The sequence below is a fragment of the Ranitomeya imitator genome, chromosome 4, assembly GCF_032444005.1.
Source record: "Ranitomeya imitator isolate aRanImi1 chromosome 4, aRanImi1.pri, whole genome shotgun sequence".
Classification (NCBI taxonomy): Eukaryota; Metazoa; Chordata; class Amphibia; order Anura; family Dendrobatidae; genus Ranitomeya; species Ranitomeya imitator.
The window spans coordinates 626098798-626118413 of NC_091285.1; the positions used below are offsets into that span (position 1 = coordinate 626098798).

The 19616-nt window shown below is 44.7% G+C and overlaps 1 protein-coding gene across 1 annotated transcript; it reads left to right on the forward strand.

The window, feature by feature from the left end:
- The first annotated feature begins 3405 nt into the window (after positions 1 to 3405).
- Positions 3406 to 19124, forward strand: STC1 (stanniocalcin 1). The gene is made up of 4 exons (XM_069766660.1): positions 3406 to 3551; positions 11904 to 12046; positions 15972 to 16183; positions 16379 to 19124. The coding sequence occupies exons 1-4, from the start codon at positions 3431 to 3433 to the stop codon at positions 16647 to 16649; spliced, it is 747 nt and encodes a 248-aa protein (XP_069622761.1). The 5' UTR covers positions 3406 to 3430; the 3' UTR covers positions 16650 to 19124.
- The last annotated feature ends 492 nt before the right edge of the window (positions 19125 to 19616 follow it).

Genomic DNA, 19616 nt, shown 5'->3' on the forward strand with positions numbered 1-19616 from the left:
CTCACACAGTATAATGCCCTCACAGCCCACCCACACAGTATAATGCCCTCACACAGTATAATGCACTCACAGCCCACCCACACAGTATGATGTCCTCACACAGTATAATGCTCTCACAGCCCACATACACAGTATGATGTCCTCACACAGTATAATGCTCTCACAGTCCACCCACACAGTATGATGCCCTCATACAGTATAATGCACTCACAGCCTACCCACACAGTTTGATGTCCTCACACAGTATAATTCACTCACAGCCCACATACACAGTATGATACCCTCATACAGTATAATGCACTCACAGCCCACCCACACAGTATGATGCCCTCACAGAGTATAATGCTCTCACAGCCCACCCACACAGTATGATGCCCTCACACAGTATAATGCACTCACAGCCCACCCACACAGTATGATACCCTCACACAGTATAATGCTCTCACAGCCCACCCACACAGTATGATGCCCTCACACAGTATAATGCTCTCACAGCCCACCCACACAGTATGATGCCCTCACACAGTATAATGCACTCACAGCCCACCCACACAGTATGATACCCTCACACAGTATAATGCTCTCACAGCCCACCCACACAGTATGATGTCCTCACACAGTATAATGCACTCACAGCCCACCCACACAGTATGATGCCCTCACACAGTATAATTCACTCACAGCCCACATACAAAGTATGATACCCTCATACAGTATAATGCACTCACAGCCCACCCACACAGTATGATGCCCTCACAGAGTATAATGCTCTCACAGCCCACCCACACAGTATGATGCCCTCACACAATATAATGCTCTCACAGCCCACATACACAGTATGATACCCTCATACAGTATAATGCACTCACAGCCCACCCACACAGTATGATGTCCTCACACAGTATAATGCCCTCACAGCCCACCCACACAGTATAATGCCCTCACACAGTATAATGCTCTCACAGCCCACCCACACAGCATGATACCCTCACACAGTATAATCCACTCACAGCCCCCCCACACAGTATGATGTCCTCACACAGTATAATGCACTCACAGCCCACCCACAGTATGATGCCCTCATACAGTATAATGCACTCACAGCCCACCCACACAGTATGATGCCCTCACACAGTATAATGCTCTCACAGCCCACCCACACAGTATGATGTCCTCACACAGTATAATGCTCTCACAGCCCACCCACACAGTATGATGCCCTCACACAGTATAATGCACTCACAGCCCACCAACACAGTATGATGCCCTCACACAGTATAATTCACTCACAGCCCACATACACAGTATGATACCCTCATGCAGTATAATGCACTCACAGCCCACCCACACAGTATGATGCCCTCACAGAGTATAATGCTCTCACAGCCCACCCACACAGTATGATGCCCTCACACAGTATAATGCACTCACAGCCCACCCACACAGTATGATGCCCTCACACAGTATAATGCACTCACAGCCCACCCACACAGTATGATGCCCTCACACAGTATAATGCTCTCACAGCCCACCCACACAGTATGATACCCTCATACAGTATAATGCACTCACAGCCCACCCACACAGTATGATGTCCTCACACAGTATAATGCCCTCACAGCCCACCCACACAGTATAATGCCCTCACACAGTATAATGCTCTCACAGCCCACTTACACAGTATGATACCCTCATACAGTATAATGCACTCACAGCCCACCCACACAGTATGATGCCCTCACACAGTATAATTCACTCACAGCCCACCCACACAGTTTGATGTCCTCACACAGTATACGTAATGCTCTCACAGCCCACCCACACAGTATGATGCCCTCACACAGTATAATGCTCTAACAGCCCACCCACACAGTATGATGTCCTCACAAAGAATGATGCCCCCACAGTCCCCTTACATAGCATGCATCTCAGTTTCCCCACACAATATACAGTAATGTCCCCCACCCAGTATAATATCCCCCACTGTATATTTCCCAACACATTATAATGTCCCCACAGTATATTCTCCAACACACAGAATGATGCCCCCGATGTGAGCTATGTAGCCCATCAGTGCCCGCTTATTGGCTGCGGTGCTCACATGACAGAACAATGATATGCGAGTCCGTGCAGACGCGGCACTGACATTTTTGGAACGTTGCCAATGCGGGAAGTATAAGATGTTTTCCTATTATCAATGGGTCCCGGATTCATTTAAGAAGAGGTTGCCCAAGTAGTGGACAACCCCTATAAACTCTATTTACCTGCATATTTCCACTATATCGGTCTGTGTATAGCATTTTTGTAGATGACACGTTGCCTATAAGGCAAAGAAATTTCAGTCCATCTCAGTACTGTATGTGGCTATCCACTCCTTTGATCCTATTGTCTCCCGTCTATCTTGCGTCCTCTCCCAATAATAATAATGAAAACATGTATTTCTGTAGTGGCGCCAACATAGTCCGCAGCACTTTATGAGTCAGAGGGGACATGTACAGGCAAGATAAGACATCACGGAGTAACCCATAATTCACCAGTTAGGAAGACTGGGGGCCCTGCTCCATAAGTTATCACCCCAATGCTTCTCATCAACAGTGATGCTTCCTTGGGAGATCACAATGTTCTTGACTCCATTGTGGACATCTGTAGAAATAATCCGAGTGTTTGAATTCTCCTTTTACAAGGCTTTGTGTCACTGGAAATCTAAGCGCATGCCGTCATGATGATATGGCAAACTGGCTTTCATTCCCACTAAGGACAACATCTGCAAGGAGTTTGTGTGTTCTCCCCGTGTTTGCGTGGGTTTCCTCCAGGTTCTCAGGTTTCCTCCGAAACTCCAAAGACATACTGATAGGGAATTTATATCATGACCCCCAATGGGGACAGTGTTGATAATGTCTGTAAAATGCTGTAGAATGTGTTGACATGTTGACAGTATATAAGCAAGCATAATTAACAATAATAATAATAAACCTTACAATTCCCTAAAGTAACAATATTCCCTTAATCATCTCATGAATTGGTAAATATCATCAGCAATGGAAATTTCAGAGCATTTCCAAGAAGTTTCAAAAAAATTAAACCAAGAACCCATAACGTGAGATGGGTCTATGTGGCATAGGGGGCATCACTGGCACTAGTAGGGCACTGTCTCGCCCTGAAATCCGATGAATATCCCCAGTCTCCCAGTGAAACACTTCGTATGATAGAGAAGGAAGGTGTCTTGTTCAATCAGGTGGTCAATATTTCCTGGAAAACTTGTGGTGGGGGTTTAAAATATTTTTTAATGAATGGGTTTGTGCAGTGATTGGTGACTGGAGGAAGAATGCGGATTGGCTGCTGATGCATGGTGCAGATATGTGTAGTGTATAAAATGTGGCAGATGTGATCCAACAGCCTGCAGGAAGGGTCTGAGCTGACTGAGCGGAGAATGAATCTGAAGAGCAACCTCCTCCTTCTGCTGCTGGTCAGTCTATGCTCTGCCTATGATGATGAAGAGCTGGAAGACTCAGTGCTGGTGAGGAAAAGCAGAGGAGCATCACACAGCTCAGGTAAGGGGCACAATACAGGAAGAGGGGCATCACACAGCTCAGGAAAGGGGCACAATGCAGGAAGAGGGGCATCACAGAGCTCAGGAAAGGGGCACAATGCAGGAAGAGGGGCATCACAGAGCTCAGGAAAGGGGCACAATGCAGGAAGAGGGGCATCACAGAGCTCAGGAAAGGGGCACAATGCAGGAAGAGGGGCATCACAGAGCTCAGGAAAGGGGCACAATGCAGGAAGAGGGGCATCACAGAGCTCAGGAAAGGGGCACAATGCAGGAAGAGGGGCATCACAGAGCTCAGGAAAGGGGCACAATGCAGGAAGAGGGGCATCACAGAGCTCAGGAAAGGGGCACAATGCAGGAAGAGGGGCATCACAGAGCTCAGGTAAGGGGCACAATGCAGGAAGAGGGGCATCACAGAGCTCAGGAAAGGGGTACAATGCAGGAAGAGGGGCATCACAGAGCTCAGGTAAGGGGCACAATGCAGGAAGAGGGGCATCACAGAGCTCAGGAAAGGGGTATAATGCAGGAAGAGGGGCATCACAGAGCTCAGGTAAGGGGCACAATGCAGGAAGAGGGGCATCACAGAGCTCAGGAAAGGGGTACAATGCAGGAAGAGGGGCATCACAGAGCTCAGGTAAGGGGCACAATGCAGGAAGAGGGGCATCACAGAGCTCAGGAAAGGGGTACAATGCAGGAAGAGGGGCATCACAGAGCTCAGGAAAGGGGTACAATGCAGGAAGAGGGGCATGACACAGCTCAGGTAAGGGGCACAATACAGGAAGAGGGGCATCACACAGCTCAGGAAAGGGGTACAATGCAGGGAAATTGGCATTACAGAGCTCAGGAAAGGGGCACAATGCAGGAAGAGGGGCATCACACAGCTCAGGAAAGGGTACAATGCAGGAAGAGGGGCATCACAGAGCTCAGGAAAGGGGTACAATGCAGGAAGAGGGGCATCACAGAGCTCAGGAAAGGGGTACAATGCAGGAAGAGGGGCATCACAGAGCTCAGGTAAGGGGCACAATGCAGGAAGAGGGGCATCACAGAGCTCAGGAAAGGGGTACAATGCAGGAAGAGGGGCATCACAGAGCTCAGGTAAGGGGCACAATGCAGGAAGAGGGGCATCACAGAGCTCAGGAAAAGGGTACAATGCAGGAAGAGGGGCATCACAGAGCTCAGGAAAGGGGTATAATGCAGGAAGAGGGGCATCACAGAGCTCAGGTAAGGGGCACAATGCAGGAAGAGGGGCATCACAGAGCTCAGGAAAGGGGTACAATGCAGGAAGAGGGGCATGACACAGCTCAGGTAAGGGGCACAATACAGGAAGAGGGGCATCACACAGCTCAGGAAAGGGGTACAATGCAGGAAGAGGGGCATCACAGAGCTCAGGAAAGGGGTACAATGCAGGGAAATTGGCATTACAGAGCTCAGGAAAGGGGCACAATGCAGGAAGAGGGGCATCACACAGCTCAGGAAAGGGTACAATGCAGGAAGAGGGGCATCACAGAGCTCAGGTAAGGGGCACAATGCAGGAAGAGGGGCATCACAGAGCTCAGGAAAGGGGTACAATGCAGGAAGAGGGGCATCACAGAGCTCAGGTAAGGGGCACAATGCAGGAAGAGGGGCATCACAGAGCTCAGGAAAAGGGTACAATGCAGGAAGAGGGGCATCACAGAGCTCAGGAAAGGGGTACAATGCAGGAAGAGGGGCATGACACAGCTCAGGTAAGGGGCACAATACAGGAAGAGGGGCATCACACAGCTCAGGAAAGGGGTACAATGCAGGAAGAGGGGCATCACAGAGCTCAGGAAAGGGGTACAATGCAGGGAAATTGGCATTACAGAGCTCAGGAAAGGGGCACAATGCAGGAAGAGGGGCATCACACAGCTCAGGAAAGGGTACAATGCAGGAAGAGGGGCATCACAGAGCTCAGGAAAGGGGTACAATGCAGGAAGAGGGGCATCACAGAGCTCAGGAAAGGGGTACAATGCAGGAAGAGGGGCATCACAGAGCTCAGGAAAGGGGTACATTGCAGGAAGAGGGGCATCACAGAGCTCAGGAAAGGGGCACAATGCAGGAAGAGGGGCATCACAGAGCTCAGGAAAGGGGTACAATGCAGGAAGTGGGGCATCACAGAGCTCAGGAAAGGGGCACAATGCAGGAAGAGGGGCATCACAGAGCTCAGGAAAGGGGCACAATACAGGAAGAGGGGCATCACAGAGCTCAGGTAAGGGGCACAATGCAGGAAGAGGGGCATCACAGAGCTAAGGAAAGGAGTACAATGCAGGAAGAGGGGCATCACAGAGCTCAGGAAAGGGGTACAATGCAGGAAGAGGGGCATCACAGAGCTAAGGAAAGGGGCACAATGCAGGAAGAGGGGCATCACAGAGCTCAGGAAAGGGGTACAATGCAGGAAGAGGGGCATCGCAGAGCTCAGGTAAGGGGCACAATGCAGGAAGAGGGGCATCACAGAGCTCAGGTAAGGGGCACAATGCAGGAAGAGGGGCATCACAGAGCTCAGGTAAGGGGCACAATGCAGGAAGAGGGGCATCACAGAGCTAAGGAAAGGGGCACAATGCAGGAAGAGGGGCATCACAGAGCTCAGGAAAGGGGTACAATGCAGGAAGAGGGGCATCACAGAGCTCAGGAAAGGGGCACAATGCAGGGAGAGGGGCATCACAGAGCTCAGGAAAGGGGCACAATACAGGAAGAGGGGCATCACAGAGCTCAGGTAAGGGGCACAATACAGGAAGAGCGGCATCACAGAGCTAAGGAAAGGGGTACAATGCATGAAGAGGGGCATCACACAGCTCAGGAAAGGGGCACAATACAGGAAGAGGGGCATCACAGAGCTCAGGTAAGGGGCACAATACAGGAAGAGGGGCATCACACAGCTCAGGAAAGAGGTACAATGCAGGAAGAGGGGCATCACACAGCTCAGGAAAGGGGCACAATACAGGAAGAGGGGCATCACACAGCTCAGGAAAGGGGTACAATGCAGGAAGAGGTGCATCACACAGCTCAGGAAAGGGGCACAATACAGGAAGAGGGGCAGCACAGGAAGTGGGGCATCACACAGCTCAGGAAAGGGGCACAATACAGGAAGAGGGGCATCACAGAGCTCAGGTAAGGGGCACAATACAGGAAGAGGGGCATCACAGAGCTCAGGGAAGGGGTACAATGCAGGAAGAGGGGCATCACACAGCTCAGGAAAGGGGCACAATGCAGGGAAATTGGCATTACAGAGCTCAGGAAAGAGGTACAATGCAGGAAAAGGAGCATCACACAGAGCTCAGCAAAGGAGTACAATGCAGTGAAATTGGCATCGCACAGCTCAGGAAAGGGGCACAATGCAGGGAAATTGGCATTACAGAGCTCAGGTAAGGGGCTCAATGCAGGAAGAGGGGCATCACAGAGCTCAGGAAAGGGGTACAATGCAGGGAAATTGGCATTACAGAGCTAAGGAAAGAGGTACGATGCAGGAAGAGGGGCATCACACAGCTCAGGAAAGGGGTACAATGCAGGGAAATTGGCATTACAGAGCTCAGGAAAGGGGTACAATGCAGGAAATTGGCATTCCAGAGCTCAGGAAAGGGGCACATTACAGGGAAATGGGCATAACGGAGCTCAAGTAAGGGGCACACTGCAGGGAAAGGGGCATCACAGAGCTCAGGTAAGGGGCACATTACTGGGAAATGGGCATCACAGAGCTCAGGTAAGGGGCACATTACATGGAAATAGGCATCACGGAGCTCAGGTAAGGGGCACAATGCAAGGAAATGGGCATCTCAGAGCTCAGGTAAGGGGCACATTACAGGGAAATGGGCATCACAGAACTCATTAAAGGGGCACATTACAGGGAAAGGGGCATAACGGAGCTTAGGTAAGGTGCACATTACAGGGGAAGGGGCATCACAGAGATCAGGTAAGGGGCACATTACAGGGAAAGGGGCATAACGGATCTCAGGTAAGGGGCACAATGCAAGGAAATGGGCATCTCAGAGCTCAGGTAAGGGGCACATTACAGGGAAATGGGCATCACAGAACTCATTAAAGGGGCACATTACAGGGAAAGGGGCATAACGGAGCTTAGGTAAGGTGCACATTACAGGGAAATGGGCATCACAGAGCTGAGGTAAGGGGCACACTGCAGGAAGATGGGCATCACAGAGTTCAGGAAAGGGGCACACTGCAGGGAAATGGGCATCACAGAGCTCAGGAAAGGGGCACATTACAGGGAAATGGGCATCACAAAGCTCAGGAAAGGGGCACATTACAGGGAAATGGCCATCACAGAGCTCAGCAAAGGGGTACACTGCAGGAAGATGGGCATCATAAAGCTCAGGTAAGGGGTACACTGCCGGGAAATGGGCATCACAGAGCTCATGAAATTGGCACAATGCAGGGAAATGGGCATCACAGAGCTCAGGAAAGGGGTACACTGCAGAGAATGGGCATCTCAGAGCTCAGGTAAGTGGCACAATGCAGGGAAATGGGCATCAAACAGCTCAGGTAACACAATTTACTCTTTGTTCTGCTAGGTCTGTTGTATATAGAAGTGGAAATTACAAAATAGAAGTACTGCGATTACTATAATATTCATAAAATGATGTATTACATTAACTGATTTTATTTTGCCATGAATGTGGAAATGCAGCTATTTCGTTGTGGGTCTACAAATCCCTGCAAGTCATTACTGTTGGAGACTGGGAAGGCATGCCTGGACTTGTAGTTCTACAGCAGATGTGGGGGAACACATCACCTCCTCATTTTACCCTGAGTATTGTACTCTACACATACAGATGCTGCAGTGTTGAATTTGTCATCTGAGACTGTTCCACCTTCTGCTGGATCATAGTCTACTAACTTTTCAGTACATCAGGGATATTCTGAAAAGGGGAACAAAAAGTGGCGAAAAGTTTGTGTGGCATGCTGCACAAACATGCATTTTTTAAAGTCATTTCTTTTGTCACATCTCATTTTCACCTCACACCTCTCATTTTCCCCTCAGTATATACTTGTTTGTCATGTCCCTTATATATAGTATACACCTGTATGTCATCTCATGTATATAGTATATATCTGTATGTCATCTCCCCTGTATATATTATATACCTGTATGTCATCTCCCCTGTAAATAGTATATACCTGCTGTATGTCATCTCCTCCTGTATATTGTATATACCTATGTGTCATCTTCTCCTGTATAGTATATACCTGTATGTCATCTCTTCTGTATATAGTATATACCGGTATGTCATCTCCTCCTATATATAGTATATACCTGTATGTCATCTCCTGTATATAGTATATACCTGTATGTCATCTCCCCTGTATATAGTATATACCTGCTGTATGTCATCTCCTCCTCTATATACCTATGTGTCATCTCCTCTTTTATATAGTATATACCTGTATGTCATCTCCTCCTGTATATAGTATATATGTGTGTCATCTCCTGTATATAGTATATACCTGTATATAGTATATACCTGTATGTCATCTCCTCCTATATATAGTATATACCTGTATGTCATCTCCTGTATATAGTATATAACTCTATGTCATCTCCCCTGTATATAGTATATACCTGCTGTATGTCATCTCCTCCTCTATATACCTATGTGTCATCTCCTCTTTTATATAGTATATACCTGTATGTCATCTCCTCCTGTATATAGTATATACGTGTGTCATCTCCTGTATATAGTATATACCTGTATGTCATCTCCTCCTATAGTATATACCTGTATGTTATCTCCTCCTGTATATAGTATATACCTGTAACTCATCTCCTCCTGTATATAGTATATACCTGTGTGTCATCTCCTCCTGTATATAGTATATATCTGTGTGTCATCTCCTCCTGTATTAGACCTCGTTCACATGTTATTTGGTCAGTATTTTTACCTCAGTATTTGTAAGCTAAATTGGCAGCCTGATAAATCCCCAGCCAACAGGAAGCCCTCCCCCGGCAGTATATATTAGCTCACACCTACACATAAAAGACAGGTCATGTGACTGACAGCTGCCGTCTTTCCGATATGGTACTTTTGTTGCTCTTGTAGTTTGTCTGCTTATTAATCAGTTTTTTATTTTTGAAGGATAATACCAGACTTGTGTGTGTTTTAGGGCGAGTTTCATGTGTCAAGTTGTGTTGAGTTCCGTGTGGCGACATGCATGTAGCGACTTTTGTGAGATGAGTTTTGTGTGGCGACATGCGTGTAGCAACTTTTTGTGTGTCGAGTTGCATGTGACAGGTTAGTGTAGCAAGTTGTGTGCAGCAAGTTTTGCTCATGGCGAGTTTTGCGCGTGGCGAGTTTTATGTGTGGTGCGTTTTGAGTAGGTGCAAGTTTTGTGTGAGGCAACTTTTGCATGTGTTGCAACTTTTGTGCATGTGGCAATTTTTCTGCATGTGCAAGTTTTGCGTGTGGCGAGTTTTCCATGAGGTGAGTTTTGCACGTGTGGCTAGTTTTGCGTGAGCCTAGTTTTGCATGTGGCGAGTTTTGCATGTGGTAAATTTTGCGCGTGGCGAGTTTTGAGCGGCGACTTTTGTGTTTTGACTTTCATGTGGCGAGGTTGGTGTATGTGTGGTGAAATGTGTGCTGAGGATGGTATGTGTGTTCAAGCACGTGGTAGTGTGTGGCGCATTTTGTGTGTGTGTTCATATCCCCGTGTGTGGTGAGTATCCCATGTCGGGGCCCCACCTTAGCAACTGTACGGTATATACTCTTTGGCGCCATCGCTCTCATTCTTTAAGTCCCCCTTGTTCACATCTGGCAGCTGTCAATTTGCCTCCAACACTTTTCCTTTCACTTTTTCCCCATTATGTAGATAGGGGCAAAATTGTTTGGTGAATTGGTTAAAATTTCGCCTCACAACATAGCCTATGACGCTCTCGGGGTCCAGACGTGTGACTGTGCAAAATTTTGTGGCTGTAGCTGCGACGGTGCAGATGCCAATCCCGGACATACATAAATACACACACACGCACGCACGCACGCACACTCACACACACACACATTTAGCTTTATATATTAGATAACTTGAGGGTTATTGAAATCCCTGCTCATGCTATGTTTAGGAGTCCAGGTGGTGGTCCTGATCAGTGAATAACAGCCTTTTTTGTATGAGTTTTCAAACACAAATAGCTGTCAATCACGGTTTAGGACCACGCACTGGACTCCTAAACATAGCATGAGCAGAGATTTCAATAACCTACAAGCTGTACTGAATATTTTCTCACAAACCTACAGATCAATCTGCTCCTCACCTACTCTATACATAACATATTGTTAGTAATTTACACTGATAGGCTCCCTTTAAGGCTTGCTCACACCTATAAATCGGATGAGTGCAATCCTATAAAAAAATCGGACCAATGTTATTCAATGAGGCGGTGCAGATCTGCCTATTTTTCTCAGCTGTATTCGGCATGCTGTGATTTCACTCTGAAATCGGACAGAGCGAGAAAAACAATTGCATCCCATATGGACCATCATTACACATACAATTCTGTAGCATAGGAAACTGTAAATGGTCCTATAAGAGATTAATAGCTGTTGAGTAAAAAAATGATTTTTATACACTGTGTGAGTGTTTTTTTAGTGATTCCAAATTTTCATTGTCATCGATCCCTCACTATGGCCCCTCCTCACATTCTGCTCTGAGCAAATTTTTACATTTTGTTCTATTTTATGAAGATTTACATATTTGTGGACAGGTACAAGTACATTTTTACAATCTGGTATCATTATTTTGTAAACTGTTTAATTGGCCATTTGGACCCACTCTGCACACTGCATGTGAGATGATATAGGTATATCTTAATAACGAGGGGAAGAGTTAGGAATTCAGTTGTTTTTGTGATTTTTTTTTTTAGCTTCAATTAAAGAAGACCTGTCTGTAGGTCAAAAGTGGCAATTCTTTATTCCTGCTGCTCCCTTGAGTACTGAGGCCTTTTTATTTTATGTAAATTTTGATGGTCTTTATTTAGGGGCTGTGGCTCCAAGGCTAATTATACAAAAGGGCCTAAAAACATGTCCCCAACCCAAAGAATTGTGTGATCAGGCCCCTTGTAAAGAACTTAAAAATTATTGCATAGTAAAAATTAAAAAAAAAGAAAAATAAGTAAAAAACAAAAACATAATAATTAGGAGAACAGCGGAAACAAAAAATGGCCACTTTTGATCTGCTGATACTTCCACTTTAATGCAGCTCACATTTTTGACTTGGATATTAAAAAGTCTAAGAATATCTAAAGGGGGTAATAACTTTCCATAGACACAGCATATGAAACACCTCTTAAAATATATTTTTGAAGCTAATAACATGAATTTTGCTGTTTCCCATATAGTAGAAATTGTTCGTTGCCTAAATGGAGCTTTGACAGTCGGCTGTGGAGCCTTCGCCTGTCTAGAGAATACGACGTGTGACACTGACGGACTCTATGACATCTGCAAGTCCTTCTTGTTCAATGCTGCTAAATTTGATACCCAGGTAGAGACCCATGAGCTTTCACACATTGCATGTATTGTACTTATTTGCTATATTTTCTGGTATTAATTTCTTAATTATTTGTTCATCATCATTTGTTTATTATATAGTATATTATACTTCACTTTAAAGGGCTTGTCCACTACTTTGGAATTGATAACCGATTCAAAAATAGGTCGTTAACATCATGTCAGTGGGGTCCGACACCTGGCACCCCTCACTGATCAGCTGTTATGAGTTCTGATAGACAGATGAACAGAACATATCTGTACACTGTGTAGTAGCAGCTAAGTTCCTATTAATAATAATAATAATAATAATTTTTATTTATATAGCGCCAACATATTCCGCAGCGCTTTACAAATTATAGAGGGGACTTGCACAGACAATAGACATTACAGCATAACAGGAATACAGTTCAAAACAGATACCAGGAGGAATGAGGGCCCTGCTCGCAAGCTTACAGACTATGAGGAAAAGGGGAGACACGAGAGGTGGATGGTAACAAATGCTATAGTTATTCGGACCGGCCATAGTGTAAGGCTCGGGTGTTCATGTAAAGCTGCATGAACCAGTTAACTGCCTAAGTATGTAGCAGTACAGACACAGAGGGCTATTAACTGCATAAAGTGAATGAGAACATTTTTTTTTTTTTTTTAAATAGGCCACACAGGGATCCTTACATTAATGCATTGAGGCGGTAGGCCAGTCTGAACAAATGAGTTTTTAGGGCACGCTTAAAACTGTGGGGATTGGGGATTAATCGCATTAACCTAGGTAGTGCATTCCAAAGAATCGGCGCAGCACGTGTAAAGTCTTGGAGACGGGAGTGGGAGGTTCTGATTATTGAGGATGCTAACCTGAGGTCATTAGCGGAGCGGAGGGCACGGGTAGGGTGGTAGACCGAGACCAGAGAGGAGATATAGGGTGGTGCTGAGCCATGGAGTGCTTTGTGGATGAGGGTAGTAGTTTTGTACTGGATTCTGGAGTGGATGGGTAACCAGTGTAATGACTGGCACAAGGTAGAGGCATCGGTGTAACGGTTGGTGAGGAATATGATCCTGGCAGCAGCATTCAGGACAGATTGGAGCGGGGAGAGTTTGGTAAGAGGGAGGCCGATTAGTAGAGAGTTACAATAGTCCAGACGAGAATGAATAAGTGAAACAGTAAGAGTTTTTGCAGAGTTGAAAGTAAGAAAAGGGCGAATTCTAGAAATGTTTTTGAGATGCAGATAAGAAGAGCGAGCCAGTGATCGGATGTGGGGGGTGAATGAAAGGTCAGAATCAAGGATGACCCCAAGGCAGAGGGCATGTTGCTTTGGAGTAATGGTGGAACCGCACACGGAGATGGCAATATTGAATTGAATAGCATATTGGACCCCAACCAATTTGATATTGGTGATCTATCTTAAGGGGGTTCTCCAAAAATGTAATAAAATGGCCACCATCAAATAATACAAATGGCAGCCTGTCCTTGTATTGTGTCAGGATGGGCTGCAATCTGAGGTAACACAGTTCCCTGGACCTGAGCCTCAACTGACAGAGGAGCTGTATCATAACCATACACACTGGTGAGCTGCCAGAATAACATCTGTGGCAGAAGAAATTAATCTTTTCAGCTGGGCATAGAGGTCTGAGGCTGAAAAAAAATCCTTTGTGCTCAGTCAGAAGAAGAGAAGATTTATTTCTTCTCTTGTCATAGCCCTTCTTTAGCAGCTTACTGATGTGTCTGCTTACGATAAAGCACCTCAGTCAGTTAAGGCACAGGTCTTGGAGAACCCCTTTAAGGATAGGCTATTAGTGTCAAAGAAATGGACCACCTAACCCCTTTAAGATTAAAGATTGTGATAAGTATTAGATAACTCATTGAACATATCTAGGCTGGCCTTTGACAGTGGCTTATCTTCCCTAGAACAAAGGATTGGACATATGGAAATTCAACATACCTGATAGAGACGAGAGAATTTTTGGAAACTCAGATTTTCCAGCTTTGCTGTATAGTCCCAGGAAATTTGCTTTGTGCCATATCAATTCACTAATTGCCCTTAAAAGAAGTAAATGATAGTCTGACGTCCCCTAGAACCGTAGCCAACCCCTTTCAAGCTCTCTAAGGGTACCGTTACACTATACAATTTACCAACGATCACGACCAGCGATAAGGGCCGCGCTTAGTAACCCGATGTTTACCCTGGTTACCAGCGTAAAAAAAAACAAACACTACGTACTTACATTCCGGTGTCTGTCCCTTGCCGTCTGCTTCCCGCACTGACTGACTGCCGGCCGTAAAGTGAAAGCACAGCACAGCGGTGACGTCACCGCTCTGCTCTGCTTTCACTTTACGGCCGGCAGTCAGTCAGTGCGGGAAAGCAGACGGCAAGGGACCTGACGGACACCGGAATGTAAGTATGTAGTGTTTTTTTTTTTTTACATTTACGATGGTAACCAGGATAAACATCGGGTTACTAAGCGCGGCCCTGCGCTTAGTAACCCGATGTTTACCCTGGTTACAAGCGAACGCATCGCTGGATCGGTGTCACACACACCGATCCAGCGATGACAGCGGGAGATCCAGCGACGAAAGAAAGTTCCAAACGATCTGCTACGACGTACGATTCTCAGCAGGGTCCCTGATCGCTGCTGCGTGTCAGACACAGCGATATCGTATGGATATCGCTGGAACGTCACGGATCGTACCGTCGTAGCGACAAAAGTGTCACTGTGAGACGGTACCCTAACTCAAGAACAGCCTAAGACGTGTCAAAGTAAAGGTACCTTCACACTAAGCGACGCTGCAGCGATACAGACAACGATGTCGATCGCTGCAGCGTCGCTGTTTGGTCGCTGGAGAGCTGTCACACAGACCGCTCTCCAGCGACCAACGATGCCGGTAACAAGGGTAAACATCGGGTTACTAAGCGCAGGGCCGCGCTTAGTAACCCGATGTTTACCCTGGTTACCATCGTAAAAGTAAAAAAAACAAACACTACATACTTACCTTCCGCTGTCTGTCCTCGGCGCTGTGCTTTCCTGCACTGACTGTGAGCACAGCGGCCGGAAAGCAGAGCGGTGACGTCACCGCTCTGCTTTCCGGCTGGTCGGCGCTCACAGCCAGTGCAGGAGGAGTGCAGAGAAGCAGAGCGCCGGGGACAGACAGCTGAAGGTAAGTATGTAGTGTTTGTTTTTTTTACTTTTACGCTGGTAACCAGGGTAAACATCGGGTTACTAAGCGCGGCCCTGCGCTTAGTAACCCGATGTTTACCCTGGTTACCAGTGAAGACATCGCTGAATCGGCGTCACACACGCCGATTCAGCGATGTCTGCAGGGAGTCCAGCGACGAAATAAAGTTCTGGACTTTCTGCAGCGACCAACGACATCACAGCAGGATCCAGATCGCTGCTGCGTGTCAAACACAACGATATCGCTAGCCAGGACGCTGCAACGTCACGGATCGCTAGCAATATCGTTGTGAAGTTGTTTAGTGTGAAGGTACCTTTACCTCAAAATATATGGCAATGAGTAAATTGATGGTAATTGTTCTTCACTGCTTGCTGTCACTCACTCTCTGTACAGTTTATTCAGTGTTTTATGACTTTCTCTCCCTTTCTCAGTGAGTAAGCTGAGACGTTCTCTCACTATCCAGATTCATCACTAAATGTCTTCTGCATTTCCTGCTTCTGCTTTTATAGAGGCTTTGATAGTCTCTTCTGATTGGCTGTGCTGTACCATGTGATATGATGAACACATTGAATGGTTGACCAGTCCCACCAACATCTATGGGTTCCACCAATGTTAGTGTGCTGCACATTGCAAGATTTTTAATAGATTCCACAAAATTATCAGGTTTCACCATTTTTTGATATGTATGACAACTTGGGATAATGTAAGGAACAGATATTGCAAATCTAAAGATGTTATTTTATTCTCTCAGGGTAAGGTGTTCGTGAAGGAAAGCCTGAAGTGCATAGTTGGTGGCATTACCTCAAAGGTGTTTCTGGCTATAAGAAGATGTTCCAATCTACAACGAATGATCGCGGAGGTACAGGAGGACTGTTACTCTAAGCTTGAGCTCTGCAATATCGCCCGTCACAATGTGGAGGCAATATCCGATGTTGTGCATCTACCACAGCATTTTTCTAACAAGTGAGTCTCCCTTTGACACTTATTCTGTTTCTACGTGTACAAGAGACAGCAAATCATGAAGATTCTAGAGGTGGAGGTTCACCTTTGGCAAATGGCTTATCCATAGTCTTTCTAAATTGTATAGTCATTCTATGAAACATTGAATGTAAGCACTGTGTTCTCAGTCTTATAAATGCTCTCCTCCTTCTCTTCCAGATATTATAACAAACTATTGGGTAGTCTTTTGGAATGTGATGAAAGGACAGTCACCACCGTGAGAAACAACCTCATGGATCAGATTGGACCTAATCTAGCGACTCTGTTTAAAACCCTTCAAGGTGACAAGTGTTCACAAACTCAACCCAAAGTAGACTTTAACCGCAAAAGAAATGTTGACCCACAGAAACTTAGAGTGTATCTCCATAGTTTCAGGAATGAAAACCTTGGAAAGCTCTCTTCTACCCATGTCTCCACAGAAGATGATTAGCTGTCTCTAAGCCTTGGTATGGATGACCTTGACCAGAAAACGCATTGCTGTAACTCAAGTAGAACACTTTTTTTTGTTTTTTGCTGAGTAGCCGATTATTAGCTTTACACAACTTTTTAATTAAATATTATTTATAATGACCTCCTCAAGTATAGAGACGTCTGATTTTGGTTTGTTTTAGGTAGCATTTCTTATCTGCCATTGTTGATGGGTATGTCATTTTGATTTCTTAATAATAATAGTCTAAAGGATACCGTAATAAAAATTTAAATTTTCCTACCCAAAACCTGGTGCTACAGACTTAGCGTGACCTAAGATTGCAATATCAAAATAATGAAATTGACCACATCAAAATGATCACTGAATCATCCTCTTCTCTCCAGTTGTCAAAAAGGTTTCCCAAGAATACAAAAAATTTTTTGATTGGATTGGTGGACTATGTGGAAAATTAATACAGCTTTTCATAGATTTACTTTAAATGGGTGGTCCAACTTTGGGGGACAATTTTTATTCCTAAATGCATGTATTTGGAGCTAAGAATCATTTTTGTTTCATTATAAAGGTTAAATGGTGCCGGCTTTCCTTTTCTTTTAGTCTCCGTTTCATTAAAAACTTTGCACCGTTAGGCTTTGACAGGCTTTTTGTTTCCCGACACATTCAACTTTGATGTGGTCTCTGGTCATAAATCAGCTTAGAGATGGTCAGAAAAAGACAGATGAAAGAGTAACAAACCCCCTTTTTTAGGTAATCAGAAGGAGCTCAGAGACATATATTATGTTTGTGAGTATGGAAGAAAGGGCAGATAGTAAACCATTCCATATTCAAGTACTTGGCATAGTCAGTGTTAGCAACAAAGGCTCCAAAACGAAGATTTCATAGGGTTTCGAGGAAAACATAGCACAGCATGCCACACTATTTTTCTAATACAATGCCAGATGCAGTGTCAAAACCATAAAGGAGAGGATGGATGCCATAATGAGACAGTTGGATCTATCAGGTGCCATTGGTGTCCGTCATGAGTTTGATCCAGCACCTATGACTGAAGAGAGAACTGAATATATTAATGCAGCTGCAAACTCAATCCTCCTGAGAAAAATGAAAGTAAAAGTAAACAGACTCTGAAATCAGGGTCTGTAGCTCTTATCTCTCTTCTCCTGATCTGCTGAACAATCTTCTAAACAGAGATATCACCACATCAAAGTTCAACTTTGAATTGGTCATAGATCATCTTAGAAGATTGCCCAAGGAAAGAAAGATAAGGATTACAGACCCTGTCATCAGAAGAAGCTCACTGACAGATTTACTGCTTACTTATTCTGAAGCCAGCTATGTAGTGTGATACATAGACGCTGTCAAAACCAAACAGTCCAAAATGATTAATTAAACCATATGGAAAAAAAAAATATTCTTAGCTAATAATTCTTAAGTAACAAACTAATAGTGACAATATCCTGTAATACTACGTCACTCAACATATGGGAAAGTATTATATGGATGGTACAAACCAACGGGAACTTAAAAGAATACTAATTATTATTATTATTTATTATTATAGCGCCATTTATTCCATGGCGCTTTACATGTGAGGAGGGGTATACGTAATAAAAACAGGTACAATAATCTTGAACAATACAAGTCACAACAGGTACAGGAGGAGATAGAACCCTGCCCGCGAGGGCTCACAATCTACAAGGGACGTAAAGTATACTGGCTTGTATGTCCTCATAACATATTCTATGGTGGCTTTATGGCATGTACATTTTTTTCCATGCGGTTAGTGATAATGAGTTCTCTAGTGGAAACTATTCTAAGAGTTTTGGAGTTTTTTTGTTTACTGAAGCTGTTTTGAAGAGTTTTTCAAACATTTTTGCTGAATTCTTATTCCTAAAGTGTTTTTTTTTAGAGCCTTTTCAGTGATTAGTTCGGAGCATGTTCTATCAGAAGATGCATCAAAGAAGTGACCCGCACTTTCATTTCTGGCACTTTTACGAACCTATGAACAGCAAATCATTTGACAATAGAAATGAATTGGAAAAGTCTGTCCTAAAACTCCTAAAACAAACTGAGTGCACATAACTCTAAGAAACTCCTTCAGAATTCTCATTCGTTGTGTAGTTTTTCCAATCTATTCCAGATCTTCCATGACAATATTTTATTAATCTTGGGATCTTGGAAAAGGCAAGGACATGTTAATACCCTGCCCAGATCAGGCACATTCATCTGTAGTCAGTTTTCTCTGTATTTGCAAAGGGCCACACCAAAATCGTTAACAAATTTGACAATTGTATCACCATAATCTCATGAGTATAAATCTGCAGGTTGGTTGCTTGCTGCTGTTATGGTATTCATTTATCTATTGGGAAACAGTGGATTTTATCGTTGTAAAGTTGCGAATGTGTCTATGGATGTATATTGTCTTCTTATTTTAAATACATTTGTCCATGTCTCAATAAAGATATCTATTGTCCTAAATCGTCTTCTCCGTGGTTAAGTCTATCCTTTTTGTGTGGCTTAAAGAACAAGTAGAATACACGGATCACTATGTGTTGTGGCTGAGGGCAGGTGCGGGCGTGTAGCTTCGGTCTGAGTGTGATTCGAGAACGTTGGATCGCTTTCTGACCAATATTAGTCTGTACGGCCGTGCACATCTCAGATTTTTTCCTTGCTGAGAGTCGGTCTGGGGAAAAATTTGCCTGCCCAAATTTGATCCGACACTCAGCCATGCACGTCAATGACTCAATTTTTTTCTCCCTTTTCTCTAGATGAGAGAAAATTGGATCACACTATGATCACACTCTGACCAGAGTTTGATCAGAGCGTAATTTATATGATTGGCCCAATTCTCTCAAATGAGAGAAACTACGATCTTTTTACCCCGCCCTAATACTCATATCCCCATGTAGCTTCTTTAATGAAAGAGGAGCTATCAGTTCTCATGGCATGTCTGTCTTCAGTAAGTAAATGTAT